General features: G+C 44.3%; 1 protein-coding gene and 1 long non-coding RNA gene across 3 annotated transcripts; both read right to left on the bottom strand.

The window, feature by feature from the left end:
- LOC109724770 lies at window positions 256-3082 on the bottom strand. Its single transcript, XM_020253702.1, has 3 exons — window positions 2891-3082; window positions 615-958; window positions 256-532 (listed from the first exon to the last, which is right to left on the bottom strand). The coding sequence occupies exons 1-3, from the start codon at window positions 3080-3082 to the stop codon at window positions 256-258; spliced, it is 813 nt and encodes a 270-aa protein (XP_020109291.1).
- LOC109724951 lies at window positions 9095-17519 on the bottom strand. 2 transcript variants are annotated; one of them, XR_002220124.1, is made up of 3 exons: window positions 16888-17519; window positions 11530-16764; window positions 9095-9433 (listed from the first exon to the last, which is right to left on the bottom strand). It is a non-coding gene; the product is annotated as an uncharacterized LOC109724951 (long non-coding RNA). The 2 variants fall into 2 exon arrangements; XR_002220123.1 differs by lacking the exon at window positions 16888-17519 and having other exon boundaries at window positions 11530-16867.

Below are 17530 nucleotides of genomic sequence, written 5' to 3'. Positions count from 1 at the left end.
TAGGTTGTACCACATTTGAACACATCGCGGCAGCGCAGGACACTCCTCCACCATTGCGAGTAGGGAATGAAGGCATTGCCCTCATGTAGCGGCTATCTTCTGCTGTAATAAAGAGTTCTGATCAACTTGGTACAGGCTAGCTTGTCATCGGTAAAGAACCGCCACCACCATTTGGATAGGATTGCTATGTTCATAGATTCAAGGTCTTTGATCCCCAGGCCCCCCTCTTTTTTGCTAATGCAGATTGTTTTCCAGTTAACTAAGCAAGCCCTCCCGGTTGATTTTGTTACATCCTTTCCAAAAGAAGGCCCTGCGCAGGGCCTCAATGCTCTGAATAACCCATGGGGGGACCTTAAAGACGGTAAAGTAGTGCAGAGGCAAGTTCGTTAGGACTGAATTGACTAAAGTTAGTCTTCCCCCTAGAGATAGTAGCTTTGCCTTCCAACCTTCAATCCGCTTGTCGATGCGGTTGATGACAGGGGTCCAGTCCACCTTCTTGAACTTCTTGGAGTGAAGGGGGAGACCTAAGTAGCTGAAAGGGAGAGAGCCCACGTTACATCCCAAAATAGTGGCCAGGCAAAATAGCTTTTTGTGGGTTAGGTCCCAAATAGTACAATTTCGATTTGTCTCTGCTGATTTTAAGGTCCGATGCCCATTCGAATAGCTTCCAAATGAACCGTAGGTTGCGCAAAGTGTTTTTTCTAGGTTCGCAGAAGAATATTGTGTCGTCGGCATATTGGATAAGGATGGTTTCGCAATCAGCAGAAGGTCCAATGCTGCATAGGAGTTTGTTTGCTCTGGCGGTTTCAGTCATCCGTGCGAGACAGTCAGTGACCAGCAGGAAAAGGAAGGGGGAGAGGAGATCTCCTTGCCTAAGCCCCTTTCGAACTTTCAACCAATTAGATGGTGTACCGTTGACGAGGATAGCCACCTTAGCATTGTACAAACACTGCTCGATCTATAACCACCATTTTTCAGAGAATCCAAGCCAAAAGAACAGTTTCTTCAGGAAGCTCCATTTTACGTTGTCGAAAGCCTTTTCGAAGTTTGCCTTGATGCACGCACATTCCCTACCCGTCTTGGTGCACCAGGAAACTAGTTCAGAGGCGGTGACGTACGAGTCGGCCAAGAGCCTGTCCTTAAGGAAAGGAGATTGCGTCGGCAAGATAATGTTCGACAAAACTTGTACAAGTCTGTTGGCGAGTACTTTGGATAAGATTTTCTAGATTCCGTTGATAAGGGAGATCGGTCTGAAGTCACCTGCCCTACAGGCTCTTTCTTTTTTAGGGATCAGGCAAATAAAAGAATAGTCGGTAGGGTCGGTGGAGAGTCTGTTTTCCTGAAGGTCAATGAACACGTTGAAGATATCCGTCTTGATTGATTCCCAAATGATTGGAAGAAGAGTAGTGGGAAACCGTCCGGTCCCGGTGCTTTGTCGGATCCCAGGTCAAAAGTTGCTTTTTTAATCTCTTCGACGGTGAAGGGGGTGGGGTTAGTAGGTCGGGGTTACGCAGTCTGCTTGCCTGATATAGGCCGCTCCAGTTGCCCGAAGTCTGGGAGTGTCTATCAGGCCGTCCAAAAAGCTATTTGAATTTTCAATGGAAATATGATTGCTTGTGCTTTTCTTAAACAATAAGCCTATCATCGTCGTCCAGTATGGCTTCAATGAAGTTGGTATGCTTGCGTCCGTTAGCCACAGCGAGAAACAATTTGTTGTTACCATCGCCCTCCTTACACCACTACTCTTTGGCCCTAGTTTTCTAGAGTATTTCCTTCTCCTTGATTATAGCCAGCAGCCGTTTTTTTAGGTCAGCTCGTCTGTCATGTTCTAGCGGGGTTAGGCTCGCCAGTTCCTCCTGAGAGTCGATGGATTGTATTTCCTCGAGTATTGACATCTTAGTGCTGGTGATGTTGTAAGAGTTGGTCTTGCTCCATTCCTTGATTTGCACTCTGCAGTGTCTGAGTTTGACTGTTAAGGTAAGGATGGCCGAGTCTTTAACTGATATTTCGTTCCACCAGATCGGGACTTTTTGGTGGAAGTCATCTTTGGATAACTAAACTCTTTCGAAACGGAAAGTTCGACGCAGTGTTTGACTTTCCAAAGAAAGGAGGATAGGTGTATGATCAGAAGTAATTCTGGGCAGTACTGCTTTGACTTTACAGAGTGGGTAAGTGTGGTCCTAGTCGGTGGAAACGAGGAATCTGTCTAGCTTAGCCATGGAGGGGTTGAGTTGCATTTTTGACCAGGTGAAAGATTGGTTCGACAGAGGCAGGTTGACTACTTCTAGGGTGTTGATGAGATCTGAGAATAAGGTCATTGCTTTTCTGCTCCACGGATTACCTTTTCTTTTCGATTGGTTTTTCGTGAAGTTGAAGTCCCCACATACTACCCAGTTGTTAGGGAAACTGTCTTTGAGTGAAAGTAATTCCGCGCAGAAGGCTTCTTTTCCATCCTAAGTTGGCGGCCCATAGACATTAGTTAGGTAGAATGCTTTTCCACTTGCTAGGTACGTGAGGGATAAGGTTAGGGAGTAGTCTCTCATGATGACCTCACGACAAGAGAAGATGTTAGCGCGCCAGCAAGTGATTAAACCCCCGAATACCCCGACAGCCGGAACAATGTGACATTTATCGCAGTTGGAGCTACAACACAAGCGGAGAAAGGAACAAGACACATAGTCTACTTTAGTTTCTTGGAAACACACTACAGCTTGATGAAGCTTGGACACTACTAACATAACAAGACTTCTCTTGCGGGGGTTGTTGAGACCTCGGACATTCCAACTTAGAACATTAAACATTAAAAGAGACAACACACACGAAGACTCGAGAGAAGACAATCGTCATCTAAAACACAAAAGACACAAAAGAGGATGGCCCGGAACTAAACGTCTGCAGACATGAACATGCGGAGGTGGGCTGACTCCTCGTCGGAGAGTTTGATGCCGCAGAGGATGCTCTTCGATTTGATCTTCCTACGAGTCAGTTTGCGTGTCTGTTGGGCAGCTCCAGACGAAGCGCCCTCAAGAAGTTTGGCTTTGCGAGACATGGCCTTGTCTAAGACGTTGCCCTCCGTGCCCATGAGCGTCCGTCTGCAGGTCCTGGGGGGATCATGAGTTCAAAGTTAGGGTGAAGAGGCGTCAACTGCTTGGATGACGGTGGAGGATTCGTTGGATGGAGGGTGCATGGCGAAGTTGGCGGATCCGTCGAGAAAGCGGGGGCAGAAGTGTCGTCAACTGCCAAAGGACCGCTCCAGACATGGTGGATGACAAAGGCCGCTGGTGGAAGAAAAATGGTGCCGAGGATAGCAGGGGCGGCCGCTAGGTCCGCTCTAGGGCGAGAGGTCTGCGGGGAGAGGTAACCCAGTGGATGGGCCGAAAGGGAAGACGAAGGGTCGACCGAAGCGAAAGGGTCGAAACTCGAGGGTAGAAGCAGAATAAGCCGAATCCTAGTTTGGTCTGGTTGAAGAAGGCTCGGTCCACGTCGGAGAAGAGAGAAGTCCCAGCACTGAAGATTGGGCTTCAGTCCGACTAAAAAAGTAGGCCTCGAGAAAGCACATCCGACTGGGAGCACAAAAGCACATGGTCAGAGGGTGCGGGGTCAGCAGGGGCGAGAGTTGAGTAGGATGGCGCAGGGCCCGAGGGGCTGACGTAATTAATGCTCCGAGTGGACTTGGAAGGCACTTGGAACACTCCATCAGGTAACACAATTAAGGCTCCTTTTTCCTTCATCTGTTTCTCTAAAAAGCTTGTTTCCCCTTTCATGTCTGTGCAGAGGCCCTTCGGGGAAGAAAAAGAGGTTGGTGTAGTAGATAGGAGGAAAGCACACTTTGGGGGAGGTTTCACCGAAAAGAAAAGTCTAGTTGGCAGCAGGTTAGAGCGTTTGAACTGGTCAACATTAGCTCATAGGCGATTGCACGTCCCAACGGTTGTCATCGGATCCGGCGCTAGGCAGTGGGCGAGCAGCCGGTCACGACAGATTAAACGATCGCAGCTGGTCTCTGCAGGGTCAATCGAGGGATTGCCGCATCTTTTGTCGCGGATCTCGGAGGAGTTCCACGAGTTGGAGGTCGACCCGTCGTGCTCCCCATCCTCGCCGAAGCGGCCGAGAAGGCCTTCAAAGGATCTCACGTCAGGATCGTGGTGGGCAGACCGCTCATTATGCGGTGGAGGGGGATTACCACGAGCGTCGACGCTAACGCGATCCCATCTTTCGATTTGTATAAAGATCGAGAGTGAAATGTCCCTGAAAGCGATTTCGAGATTTTTCAGAATATCGTGGAGATAGTTGACGGCGATGAGGCAACGGTAGCCGGAGAGGTCGTCCATCCGCGAACTTCCATCGTCTGCCCGGAGAAATCTACCAAAACCCCCAACCAGTGCGGCGACGATGTGGGATGACCAACATTCGTAAGGGAGGCTTTCCGGTCGGATCCAGACGCGGTAAGGGATGGGAGTCCGGCGAGCCCCGTTTTATGGATCCCAGGAGAAGCATCTCAGCCTTAGGTCCCTAAGAGAGATGAGTTCTCTGCGAATCAATTGATCGCATTGAACCCAGTCCATGAGGAACACGACGAAGTCTCGTTCGCTGTAGCGGGCAACCAGAAAGTCGTTAGGGTAACCACCATAACGGTTCGCGAACTCGTAGACGATGGTCTCCTATGGGAAATGTCCGAGGTTCGCCGGGGGGACAACGTCTACCAGGATAGCGTTGCGTCTTTTGTTTTGTCGAGCGAAGAAGTCTTCGAAGAGAGGGACGAAGGCGCTAAGGTAGGCCAGTCGAGCACGCATGGCTCAATAGATGCTCATTGGAAGGCGGTTCATGCAGGAACGAGCATTATGCCCCACAGCAAAGCACCGCGCGCACCTAATTGGGTCTCGACAATGTGAGGCCCGGTGATCTCTTTCGAGGCACCTAAAACACCGACCTTTGAAAGCGTGGAGCTCCAGTTTAGAGGAGCGATGAGGGATCTCGGAGGGAAGGGAAGGGAGGGAGGTTTAGTAGCGGGGGTAGCAGGTGAAAGGAGGGCTTCCTTGTAAGTCTTCTTAAGAGGAGCGGGGGCGGAGTTCATCTGCAAACTGTCCTCGACAGGTAAGTGCTTGTGGTCTGGATGTTGCTTATCCTGGGAACGTTGCCTAAGGGCATCGCTTGATCCGGTAGCCAAAGGTGAGTCAACAGAGCTGAAATGGGCAACATGAGTTAATGCTAGCCCAGCTGTATCAGCCCAGCAGACTTTCTTAGAGGAGTTGGCATTGATGCAGGAGCTACGTGGGTAGGAGGTCGAAATAAATGAGGATGGGGAGCCTGCGACGCGTCGAAGCTTCTGGAACCTGAGTTCCAAGTCGGGGTGGAGACCCCCACGCCGAACATCCGCCAGCTCAGGACGAGTGATCACTGAGGTCGCCGTGGCCTTATCTCTCTGCCCTTGAGTCTTGCTACATCCCTATGTGGGGGCTCCTGCTCTCCTTCTCATGGCAATGATGCTGAGTAAGATGTCTCCCTTTTTTACTCTTTCAAAACCACATGATCTAATACTTTACCCACTGCTGCAGTTGAAACTGCAGTTAATTTAAACATCGTTTTAATTACATCAGTTCAAAATCCCTGTGCAGTTCCAACTACAATAACAAATTCCAGTTGCACAAATCCAAACACAATACTTGAATTTGAAAAGTGTTAAAACTATAGCATAAATACATCACTAAACAATTCGTAATCAAAACTCTGACAACCAAAACGATAATACTTTAATAATCCCACATCGGATAAAAATAAGGTTATGACTGGATATATATAAAAGATTGTAGACCCTAATAATAATAAATTAGCTTAAACTTTTTCAACATGTGGTTTAGATTCAACAAGTTATTATTGTTAGTGGGTTATATTTAGTATTAGGGCCAGTTCACTAGCCAGAAATATAAGGTGGGCCTTATATCGTTTAGCAATCTTGGGTTGTGTGTGTAATTAGGCTGATGACTATGGACATAGTAATAATAACTACACTTAAGTATTTTGAGCCGGTGGTTTGGGCTCAATAAATTATTATTGTTAGTGTGTCGGGTCATTATATAATTGTTATCATAGCCGGTTCACCAACCGGAAATGTGAGGTTGTGAGGTGGGCCTCACATCGCCTGATGACGAGACGGTCGAATGAAAATGAGATTGTGATATTTAGTTAATTCGCGAATTATTTGTAAATTATTCGCGAATTGTTGAAAATCCGAATAAAACGATCTGTATGCCTAGTTAGTTAATTCGCAAATTATTCGCAAATTTTTGAAGAAACGAATTAAACACCTTATTCGTATTTTTCTGAAAAATTCAGAAAGAAACGCTTTTTTTCGTCAAAAATACTTATTCGCAAATAATTCGCGGGCACCGAATTATTCACCCAAAAAGACGGTTTGGCTCACGGCTCCCTCGCGCTCCCTCACGCTCGCGCTCACGCATGCGGTCACGGGTCGCGGGCCTCGCGACTTGCCCAAAACAGAGAAAAGATAAAAATAAAAATAAAAATAAAAATAAAAACCTTTCCAAACGTTCGCCTCGCCCAAAACCAAAAAAAAAAAATCCTTTCTGCTCAAAAAGGTTTAATCTCTTACGAACTATCTTAATCTCTTATTTGCTTAATTATTTATTTATTTTGAGGCATAATATAATTTGTTGTTTTTTTTATTTAATTAGCTTAATTTTGTAGCTCTTTATTATTATATTCTTATTAAGAAATATGAGTATTTATGCTAAAAACATAAATTTTGAGAGAAAAAAAAACCTAATTTAATAGCCAAATTTTTTATCCCAAATTTTTAATTGGTGAACGTATAATATCCGTATAAATCACGTATACGAATAATTGATGAATCCGTTTTTTTAGCCGTATTTTTCAACGAATTTAAAAATTAGAAGACGAATTTTATCCGAATTATACCCGTACCGAATTTTTGCCGAATCCGAATTCACTAATATGTCTGTATGCCATTTATTCCCAAAAATTCGGAATAAAACGCGAATTTTTGGGTTAGATTTATTATTCACGAATAATTCGCGTATGCCGAGCTTTTCAGCTAAAAAATTACACAAAATTTTTGGATAAAATTCCTTTCCGAATTATTACCGAATTATTCGCAAATTATTGAAAAACTTTATAAACTTTTAGAATGTGTGGATCATGAAAAAGATGGAGATGGAGATGATAATAAAATTTATTATTGCTTTTTTTTACTTAATCTACTTTATTTTGTAAATGTCTATTTTTATATTCCTAAGAATTTATAACTATGCATGCTGATAGCATAAATTTAGAGAAAAAAGCTTNTTGGTTTAATAGCCAAATTTTTTATCTCGAATTTTTAATTGGTGAACGTATAATTTTCGTAAAAATCGCGTATCCGAATAATTGGCGAATCTGTTTTTTAAATCATATTTTTCAACGAATTTAAAGATTGAGATACGAATTTTGTTCGAATAATACCCGCACTAAATTTTTGCCGAATCCAAATTAACTATGATTTTGATTAGGTATATAAGAGACTACGGACCTTAATAATAATAATTGAACTTAAATTTTTTGGGCCAATAGTTTGGGTTAAGCAAGTTATTATTGCGAGTGAGTAGAATTGTTATATATATTTAATAAATCTGTCAAGTCCTAGGGTTTAGTTTTTCTTTCTCTTTGAAAAGGGTGACTAAATTTTTTAAAAAAAAAACTATAAGAGTTACACAATAGCCAACCGAATGAGTTTGAAATACCAGAAGGTCCCGAACTTGCATAGACCTGCCATGTATATAGAATTTCTGTCTCAGCAGATAAAATTTTTTCTATACATGCACGGTGTTGAGCATTGAACATTACAACCAAATATTCAAATTGCAACGAAGAAGCAATACTTCCATCCACTCTGATGTTTCAGCCAAATCTAACCAGGACAGGCCAGCCAAAGCATCAAAAATCACCGTAAATGCCACCGGGGGCAGCACACGCATGTGGTTTAGCCCCGCTTTCGTTTCGATCCCTTAAACAGCACTCAAAATTGCCGTGGAACACATTCCGAGCCAGTAAGATGCCGACCAAAGAGGTCTGACCAAGAATCGAGGGGAATTGAGCCCAATCAACACATCAAACGACCCAACTACACAACGATTACGACTACGCAACAAACCGATCCATCGGTACTATGCAACAAATTGATAACGTAACGCAGGTAAGAAGAGCGGGAATTGTTGCCCCAGATCACCTTGGATCTAATCCGGGAGTGCATAGTTGACAAGGGAAGAGGGCTGGTGCGAAGGCTCAAAGGCTCGAGTGCGAAGGATCCAAAGGCGGACGAAACTGTGTCGCGATCGACGCAGAAATTTTGCTGCTGCAGATTTGCAACCTCGGCTGCAAGCATACTGCCAGCAGCAGCTTCAGCTCAGCCGAGGACAATGAGAGCAGCAGCACATTCAGTGGGGGAGAGGGGACGGCAACGGGATGAGGCGGAGAAACTCTCGCTATTGTGATCTGAAGAAAGGACTTCCCAAAGGCCGCACCCCGGTGTGACAGCAATGAAATCGTCCAACAGCGCGGTTGCAGCAGAGGGAGGGTAATCAATGAAATCGTCCAACAACGCGGTTGCAGCAAAGGGAGGGTAATCGTATATCATATCATGGAAAGATGGCCATCATGGACCCGAGGGAAATCCATCAGCATAGTTGGCCAGCAGCAAGGAGGAGGCGCGAGGAGAGAGAAACCATCTGTGTTGAGAGGCAGATGATCCGAGGGGGTTTAAGTGATTGGTTCAGGTTTGGGCAGCGATTCGGGTTGAACCCGATCTGAATTCAGGGATCTGGGTCGTGACAAATTGTGTGACGACCCTTGAAGAAGTCCTCCCTCACGATGTCTCACAATCCAGCCCCTCACTTTCCGCGACAAAAGCACAAAAACCTGAATGTAAGTTGAGTTTCTGCAGCAGTCCAGGAGACTGCACGTGCAGGGTCAACTTCAAGCTGCCAAACTGGCCTTACAGCTCCTTTCAGGCCAACTTGCCAAGATGATTGTTGCAAGAGGCGGAAGAGATAGTACAAGTTAAAATAAAGAGTGTAGAACAAAGTTAACATCATAAAAATTCTAAAGATTGAAATATGCCATTGAACTCAATCTGCCACATCATGGTTCATGGAAGGAGGAGAAGCAATCTATACAATTCATCGGTACCTCCAATTCGATTCGCTCGCTAAACAAAGCTGCAAGTGCAGAAACCGCGTAGTAAATTGCTTACAAGTTATTGAAAGGAAGATCACCTTCTAGCAAATCCCAGTTGTCACAAGTTTCAATAAGGAAGATCACCTTCTAGCAGATCCCAGTTGTCATCTAAGTCATTGCTAGCATAGAAACAGCTTCACTATCTGCAGCAGATGAAGATGGAAACCTTGGTCCTGACCCTGACCGTCTGTAAAAGCAAGTTAAGAAATAAGTTGGTGACTAATTAACTACCATTGCTTAATAATCTCAAAATTAACTACTAACTGTATGTTCGAAAGAAAGAAATTGAAGTCACAGGGGAATCCCACATTGGGCTTCACTAGATATGAAAGGAAGATAAAAACTTGTAAAATGTTACTAAACAAGTTACTAAGAGTAACTGGACAAATAGAAAAAGCAAAATACCATAAGATTTTTGAGAAAAGAAACTCCAAAAGCTGGAACAAGTAGGTCATGCCTGTACTTTGAATAAGACAACACAAGGATCCAGAAAAACCATTTGTGATTTAATAGAAGAACAAGACTATGCTAGGAAAGAAGCAGAAAGATTAAAGATAGAAAAGAGAAAAAGAAGAAAAGAAGGCATGACCTTACAAAAAGGTATTCCGTTGTTGCGTAAAAGAATACTATATCAAACAACCTGAAATGATAGAGAACCTAAAATCAACGGACTGTTACCAATCAGGGTGACGGACAGAATTTTCACATTGATTAGGATGAAAATCGTAGTTGGTTACTCCAAGCAAAACTTACTTGGATTTAAACTGTGTTAAGAATATCGAATAAAAAATAGTTGAATAGCCTCAGGCCGATAACTCACAAAGGAAATGTTTAGAGATTTGGGGACAATTTAGAGATACCCCTGTATATAAAGAAGGATTTTAAATGAGGTTGTTTCAGTAGCTTCATTTTTACTGATGCTCAAGAAAGAATTCTTAGGAAATACATAAGGAAAGAGGGACTAAAAATCAAACAAACCGAACAAAGCGTGTTAAACATAGTATTTCTAACATGTGCTACTTTGGTAATTGTGTGTGAATCTCAAAATACAATTACAAACAAATAGCTACCAAGTTGCATAGAGAGAATGTGTAGGGAATATCAATTAGAGGAACCTGATAATTTTTCTTCACCCAAAAAAGGATAAAATATACTGGACTCAGAGGACTCCAACCGCTATTAATTTGAGGTTCTCTAGTTACAAGTCTACAGGTGCCAAATCCTCCTTTTAACCATCCGTTTTACAGATTTCTCTGGTATATTGGTTCCTTGTTGCAATCAAAACTCGACGATGTACAGCCCCATGACCAAACACAAAGACTTCAGTTTAAAAAAAAACGAACTTCAAAAAAGAAAGTATTTACAGTTTTTGAGTTGGCGATAGCCTTTTTAACCAAAATTAGGGTTAAGGCATGCCTTCATGTTGAAGTTGCACAGATAAAGTTGAAGCTTCCTAGACAATTATAGTAATTTCACGGGAAGCACCTTGACCGTGCCCTCTGAAGTGTGGAGTATATTCTCTTTTAGCCCTAACTTCAAGACAATTATAGTAATTTCATGTACCTTGACAGTGCCCTCTGAGGTGTGGAGCACATTCTCTTTTAGTCCTGAATTCTACTTCATGATTTTGGGTCATCATTACATGACTGACGAAATTATTAAGACTAACTAAAAGAGTTTCCTAACTCCTCTTATACTTGATAAAGAAGTCAACAGGCAAAGGGTGCCCAAACTAGCAACAGTAAAACATAAGTTCACTTGTTGACAAAGACTTTCCACCTAAAAGAACAATACATATAGTACAGCTGTAATAATTTTCAGAAGCATTTTTCCTAGCTTTTACCAAGGCACTGACATAGTGTATATGAACACCATCAAAGTCTAATAATCCTTTTCATTGCTTCTTTCTTCATTTATGTCTTTGTTCTTCTCTTTTCTTCTGCTTTACCATTTTAATTTACTAGTTAGTTATTGGTATTTTGTAAAGTATTCTACAGGATACATTCAAATACTAGTCCCCTCGTTTCGACTAGAATGAGAAAAGTTTCACCATAAACTAGAGAATGCCAGCATTCACAGATTTGTAAGTTCCTGAAAGCTATTTAAATTGCTTTTCTACAAATTAAAATCAGATAACCAAATAAATTATTGTGCCAATCACGTGCTAGGATGATGATAACAATTGAAAATTTTAAATTTCAGTATCTAGACGACCAATTTATGGAGAAGTCATTTCAGCAGACATTTTGTTTATGTTTTGATGATTCAAGTAGATAACCATACCCTTTATCAGTTCATGTTCGTTTGATCTTTATCATTTCAGCAGGGAGGATGAGGCGCTGAGGCGCGCTCCTTCTTCTTCTTCTTCCCCTTCACCAAAACTCTACTTACTGCTTGATTACCCTGTTTTTCCATGCGCCTGTCTAAGATCTTCTTCGGTCGTGCTAGGAGTCGACCATCTTCGCTGATCAGGGGTACCGTCGGGGTAGCGGATGAATCCGTGGGTGGACTTCTCTTTAACAGTGAGACGTGGAAGGCTGGGTCGATCTTGGACCCTTCCGGCAACTGGAGGCGGTAGGGAACTTGCCCAATCTTCTCAGTGATCTTAAAGGGCCCGTAGTAGCGTGCTGATAGCTTTAAGTGTCGCCTGACTACCACGCTCGTTTGTCGGTAAGGCTGTAACTTCAAGTAGACATACTCCCCCACCTTGTACTCCTTGTCCACTCTCTTTTTATCAGCATTCTGTTTCATTCAATGCTGTGCTTGGAGTAGCTTGTCCCTTAGTAGGCGAGTCGCTTCTTCATGTTCCTTGCCCCACTCCTGTATCGAAGGCGCAGTTTCCATGCCCAGGTTGACGACCATGCCATTTGGGGGTGGATGTCCATATAGGGCTTGATAAGGTATCATTCCAAGAGAACTATGGTAGTTGTTGTACCACCATTCCGCTAGTGTCAACCGTCTATGCCACTTATGCGGCTGCTAGAAGCACAAGCAGCGCAAGTAGGTCTTGAGGTAGCGGTTGAGCCTTTCAGACTGTCCGTCGGTTTGCGGATGATAGGCAATGCTCATCAGTAGCTTCACACGCAGTAGCTTGAACAACTCTTGCCATAATTGACTCGTAAAGACCTTGTCCCTATCTGTTAGGATGGTGCGAGGCAACCCGTGCAGTCTGTAGACTGTGTCGAGGAAGGCCCGCGCCACACTAGATGCTGTAAAAGGACGAGTTAGGGATATGAAATGCGCGTACTTGGTGAGTCGGTCGATCACCACTAATACCGTGTCCTTACCCTCTAATTTTGGTAGTGCTTCGATAAAATCCATGGTAATCTCCTGCGACGCTCGATTGGGCACAGGCAGCGGTTGAAGCAGCCCGGCGTAGGGTTGTCCATCCACTTTATTTTGTATACAAACGGCGCAGCCTTTAGTGTATTCTTCCACATCCTGCTTAAGGCCCGGCCAGTAGAAGTACTGTTTCGCTCTTTTGTAGGTGTGTCGGGCACCCGAATGACCCCCCAATGCTAAGGAGTGTAATTCATGTATTATCTTCCCTTGAACTCCGCCTTGGTCCACATATATATCCTTCCCTTGTATCTCAGCATTTCTTGGGAGTATGTATACTTAAATTGTGGATCAGGTTGAAGTAGCAGCTTGGAAATGAGCTGTTGGCACTTCTTGTCTCCTCTGTAGCTCGCCGCCACTTCGGCGACCCAACTAGGTATCACTGTGGTGATGGCTGCGCTAGTTCCTTCCTCGAATCCTCTTCTGGATAATGAGTCTGCAGCTCTATATTTTTTGCCCGCCTTGTAATGTATTATGTAATCGAGCCCCATTAGTTTGACCATACCTTTTTGTTGGACTGTCGTGGTGATCTTCTGTTCCAATAAGTGCTTGAGGCTTTGATGATCCGTCTTGATGACGAATTGTCGAGGGCTGAGATAGTGTTTCCACTTGTTAACTGTCAAGAGTATCGCCAAAAATTCCTTCTCATAGGTTGACAAACCCATGTTCCGCTGGGTTATGGCCTTACTAATGTATGCAATAGGTCGCCCCTCTTGGGACAACACCGCTCCTAATCCTTGTCCACACGCGTCCACTTCGACAACGAAGGGTCTAGTATAATCGGGCATTGCTAATACTGGCACTTGAGTCATGATCTCCTTCAAGTTCTCGAATACTGTTTGTGCTTCGGAACTTCACTTGAATTGGTCCTTCCTAAGCAGTTCTACCAGAGATTTACTTAGCTTCCCATAGTTCTTGATAAATCTTTTGTAGTACCCGGTTATACCGAGGAGCCCCCGCAGACCCTAGAGTGAAGTCGGTGTCGGCCAATTAACCATCGCCTCTACCTTCTTAGGGTCGGTAGCCACTCCCTCCGGGGTGATAATATAGCCCAGATATTTCACCCTTTGTTGCCCGAAGTAGCATTTGGACCTCTTCTCATACAGTTGTTGCCTGCGCAACGTCCCCAACACCACACTCAAATGCGCCTTATGGTCTTCGAGGCTTCAGTTGTAAATGAGTATGTCGTCGAAGAAAAATAATACATACTTTCTAAGATGCTCCGCAAAAACCTCATTCATTACTGACTGAAAAGTGGCCGACGCGTTGGTTAGCCCGAAGGGCATAACCAGAAACTCGTAGTGTCCTAAGTGAGTTCGAAAGGCCGTCTTATAGACGTCCTCCGGATCCATCCTAATCTGATGGTAGCCGGCCCTCAAATCAATCTTAGAGAAGTAAGCCGACCCGCCTAATTCATCGAGCAAATCATCAATCAGTGGGATAGGGTATTTATCTTTCACCGTGGATTTGTTTAGCTGTCGATAGTCTACGCAAAACCGCCATGTGTTATCCTTCTTTTTGACAAGCAGCATAAGTGAGGCGAAAGGACTGGTGCTAGGCTGTACGATGCCCGACTCCAGCATCTCCTTGACCTGTCGCTCGATTTCGTTCTTTTGCTCGTAAGTATAGCGATAGGGTCTTATGTTCACTGGTTGGGAAGCTCTTTGCAATGGTATTCTGTGGTCCTGCCTTCTTGTCGGGGGCAATCCTTTCAGCTCCTCAAGCACGTCTTCAAATTGCAATAGTATCTCTTTAATGTCCTCCGGTATTACTTGCTCTTCGCGCTCCCCGATCTACATGATCTTGGCTATGGCACAACAGGCTCCTTCCTGGTAGTCCCTACTCCACTCCTTAGCAGTGAGCATCTTCAAGGCTGGCCCTTCAGTCAGACTCTTGAGGATTAGTTGCTGTCCGTCTTTATCGAGAGACACGATGTTTTTGTTATAGTCGAAAGTGACTTTGCCATACGTCCTTAACCAATCTATGCCCAATACTATACTAAAGCCCTCTAGCCGGATTATCCTCAAATCAGCCTTCTAAGGTCTACCATTCATGTTCCCCGTAAACCCGAAGCTCCTTAGTTAGCTCATGATCTTGTGTCTGTTGGCCACAGTGACCAGTAAGGGCGCCGCTGACTCTATCCTTGCCTTTACTTCCTTGGCCACCCGAAAATCCAAGAAGCTATGGATGCTCCCCGTGTCTACCAGTATCTTGAGCTTCTTGCTTCCCACTTCGCCTTGGATTTGAAGAGTTTGCGGCAAGTTTTCCCCACTTAGCGCGTTAAAACTTAGTCCACATTCAACTTAAGCATGCCCGGAGGAGGTTTAACCCAGTAAATTATGCGTGCTTCAACCTGGACCCTTCCCTCATGATGAATTCTGGCATTCGCTAGCATCCTTTTCTTTGCAAGATTATCCTCTGTGCGAGGCTTGAATTGCGTGGAGATTTCATACCAGCTCTGCTTTACCTTTTGGATGATACTATATGGAGAGGCAGCAATACCCTCGAACCGATGTTCATTCCACGCCAGCCACAGGTACCAACATATAAGCAAAGGCAGCAGTAGGCAGCTAAAGGCATATCTGGAGTTCAGATTACCCGAGGAGCTCCATGGAAGAAAGATAATCATAATATAGAATCCTCTGGACTGATATTCTGCTGCAGATCCTTAGAGAAGTAAGACCAGACCTCCAACGCTTTGTCTCCATGCAATAATATATGATCTGGAGTTTCAGATTGGCAAGGCCGACAGCAAGCAAAGAAGAAAGAGACTATAAAGATTCAGTAGGTTCCGCTTTTAGACTTTGTTGGTCAATCCAAGAATCGTCACTGAGCGATCAGAGCATCACCGTCTGCCCTTGCATTGTCCAATAAAGTTAAGAGCGTAATTCAGGCCTCAGATCCCAGAGTGCTTCCTCTCCTTTCACGGTTGAGCAAGCTTTCGTCTCTCCTCTTGCGCTTTCTCGGAAGTTCTTCTTGTTGGACCTTGCCTTCCCTCTAGGTATGAGTCAGCTATTCCCCTACCTTCGTAGATCTTGCCTTGCTCAGTGGAAAAGAGGATCCAACTTCTTTTTCTTGTTGGGGAAGCCCTAGCTAGTGCTCAACCATTGATGCAGACCACTTCTTTCTCGTCTCGATGATTGCCCTGCCTGCAATGACGATCTCTTTCATCTGATCCAGTCATCCGCGGGGGACGAACTTAGACCTGCTGAATGGAATTGGAGCTTTGGATAGGATATAAGGATCTTATTGGTGACCCACCCTGACTTTCGGGCCATATCCGGACTAGACTGAGTTGGAAATGGAGCGTGAGCTCATGCTCTACATATAGGAAAAAAACGATCTTCGACCATTCATCTTCTATCTTCTTTCAGCAGATTCTTGGTTATTACTTCGCTTGCTCTCTTCTTTACCTTTAAGCCTAATTCCTAACGATGGACGTCCTCAATGGTCATCGTAAACTCCCCTTAGTAGGAAGCGATTTGTCTCAGGATTGAGTTTTGTTACCAATGCTTCTACCTTGTTTGGATCTCCCTTTACATCACCACCCCGAATGTACGAGTGGTCAACACATCCCGTTCTCAATCGACCAGCCTCCTCGAGACCATCACTAACATCATTTGTGAACTGTCGATAGTTCTCTGGACCGGTTCAACACTGAAGCCCAGCAATCATCTTTTCCCTTGTCAAAGAGTCAGTTTCATTCCATCCGAGATCCCCTTTCAAATCTAAAGATGATGGGAATATCTGCGCAGGGTTGGCAAGATCAGTTCAAGAAAGACAGCCTGCTTAGGAAAATTCTCTTTCTTGCTTCAGGTTGAAGAGGAGTCGGGTGGCTTCAGTCCTTCATTGGAAAAAGGCTATAAGACTAGATTTTCTCATTTTCAAGAAGATCCCCTGCTCTATCTGGTTTAGTATAAAGGATAAAGGGGTGCAACACAAAGAAAGTGAGTAAAAATCCTCTCTCCCGATTCACCTCCAAAAGGAAAGATTATCTGTGGAAGAGCCACCCACTCCCTTCCTCTGACGAAGGCGAGGAAGGCAACATGTTGACGACGGGGGTACTCGAGAGCTTTCCTTCTTGAAGAAATTCCCGAGTTAAGAAGTCAGGGATGTTGTTCAACTCTCCTTTAATGTGTTCAATAGTGAAATCAAAGAGAGAGAACTGCGCCTGCCAGCCTGCAAATATCTGCTTAGAGGCAAGATTCTCGATGTCTCGCTGAATCACTCCTTTAAGCGACTTGCAATCTGTTCAAATCAGAAACTTCTAGTTACGAACATAGAGCTGGAATATTGATATACCTTATATGCAGCCAGAATCTCCTTCTTGATTGCTGAATATCGCGACTGGGATTCGCTCCAGGTGCCAGAAGCAAACTGTATCACTTCTTTCCCATCGTCGGTCTTTTGCTTAACCCCAGCCAATGTCAGAAGCATCAGTCTCTATAATCTTTGGCTTGGATTCGTCTGGCAGAGCAAGAATAGGTAGACGTTGAACACGATCCTTAATCCGTTGCACGGCTTCGGTGTGCTTCTCCGTCCAAACCTGTGATGCGTTCTTCCGAAGACGAGAAGTCAGGATCTTGCGATCCGCAGCTAGGTCTTAGTAGTAATATGAGAAGTAATTAAAGCATCCAAGGAAAGGCTGAAGCTGTTTTCGGTCGAGAATACGATCCGGAAACTTCTTAGCAAATTCGATGGAGTGATCTTCTACTTGGATCTGACCGTGCCAAGCGCTGTGGAAACTCAGCCTGTGGTACAGGGACAGGGAAAACCCAAGCTTAGCATTGATCACGTTCTGCACTTTTGTTTTTCCTTTAGTTCTCCATGGTTGAAGGTGTCTATGGATGGCACTGAATTTTTTCAAGATAAATTTACCAACAACACTTGTTTCTTTTGATTTTGCAATCGAACAATCATTTCAAACTTAAATTCACAGTCAGCC

Source organism: Ananas comosus, linkage group 19, assembly GCF_001540865.1.
Source record: "Ananas comosus cultivar F153 linkage group 19, ASM154086v1, whole genome shotgun sequence".
NCBI lineage: Eukaryota > Viridiplantae > Streptophyta > Magnoliopsida > Poales > Bromeliaceae > Ananas > Ananas comosus.
This window is presented reverse-complemented; position numbering and strand designations above follow the sequence as displayed.

Coding starts and splice junctions, on each gene's coding strand:
- LOC109724770 (XM_020253702.1), bottom strand. CDS start 3,082: ATGGGCACGGAGGGCAACGTCTTAGACAAGGCCATGTCTCGCAAAGCC. Junction 959..2,890: donor GCATGTTCATGTCTGCAGAC/GTTTAGTTCCGG, acceptor TGGTGGTTATAG/ATCGAGCAGTGTTTGTACAA. Junction 533..614: donor AGCAGAGACAAATCGAAATT/GTACTATTTGGG, acceptor TCTCCCTTTCAG/CTACTTAGGTCTCCCCCTTC.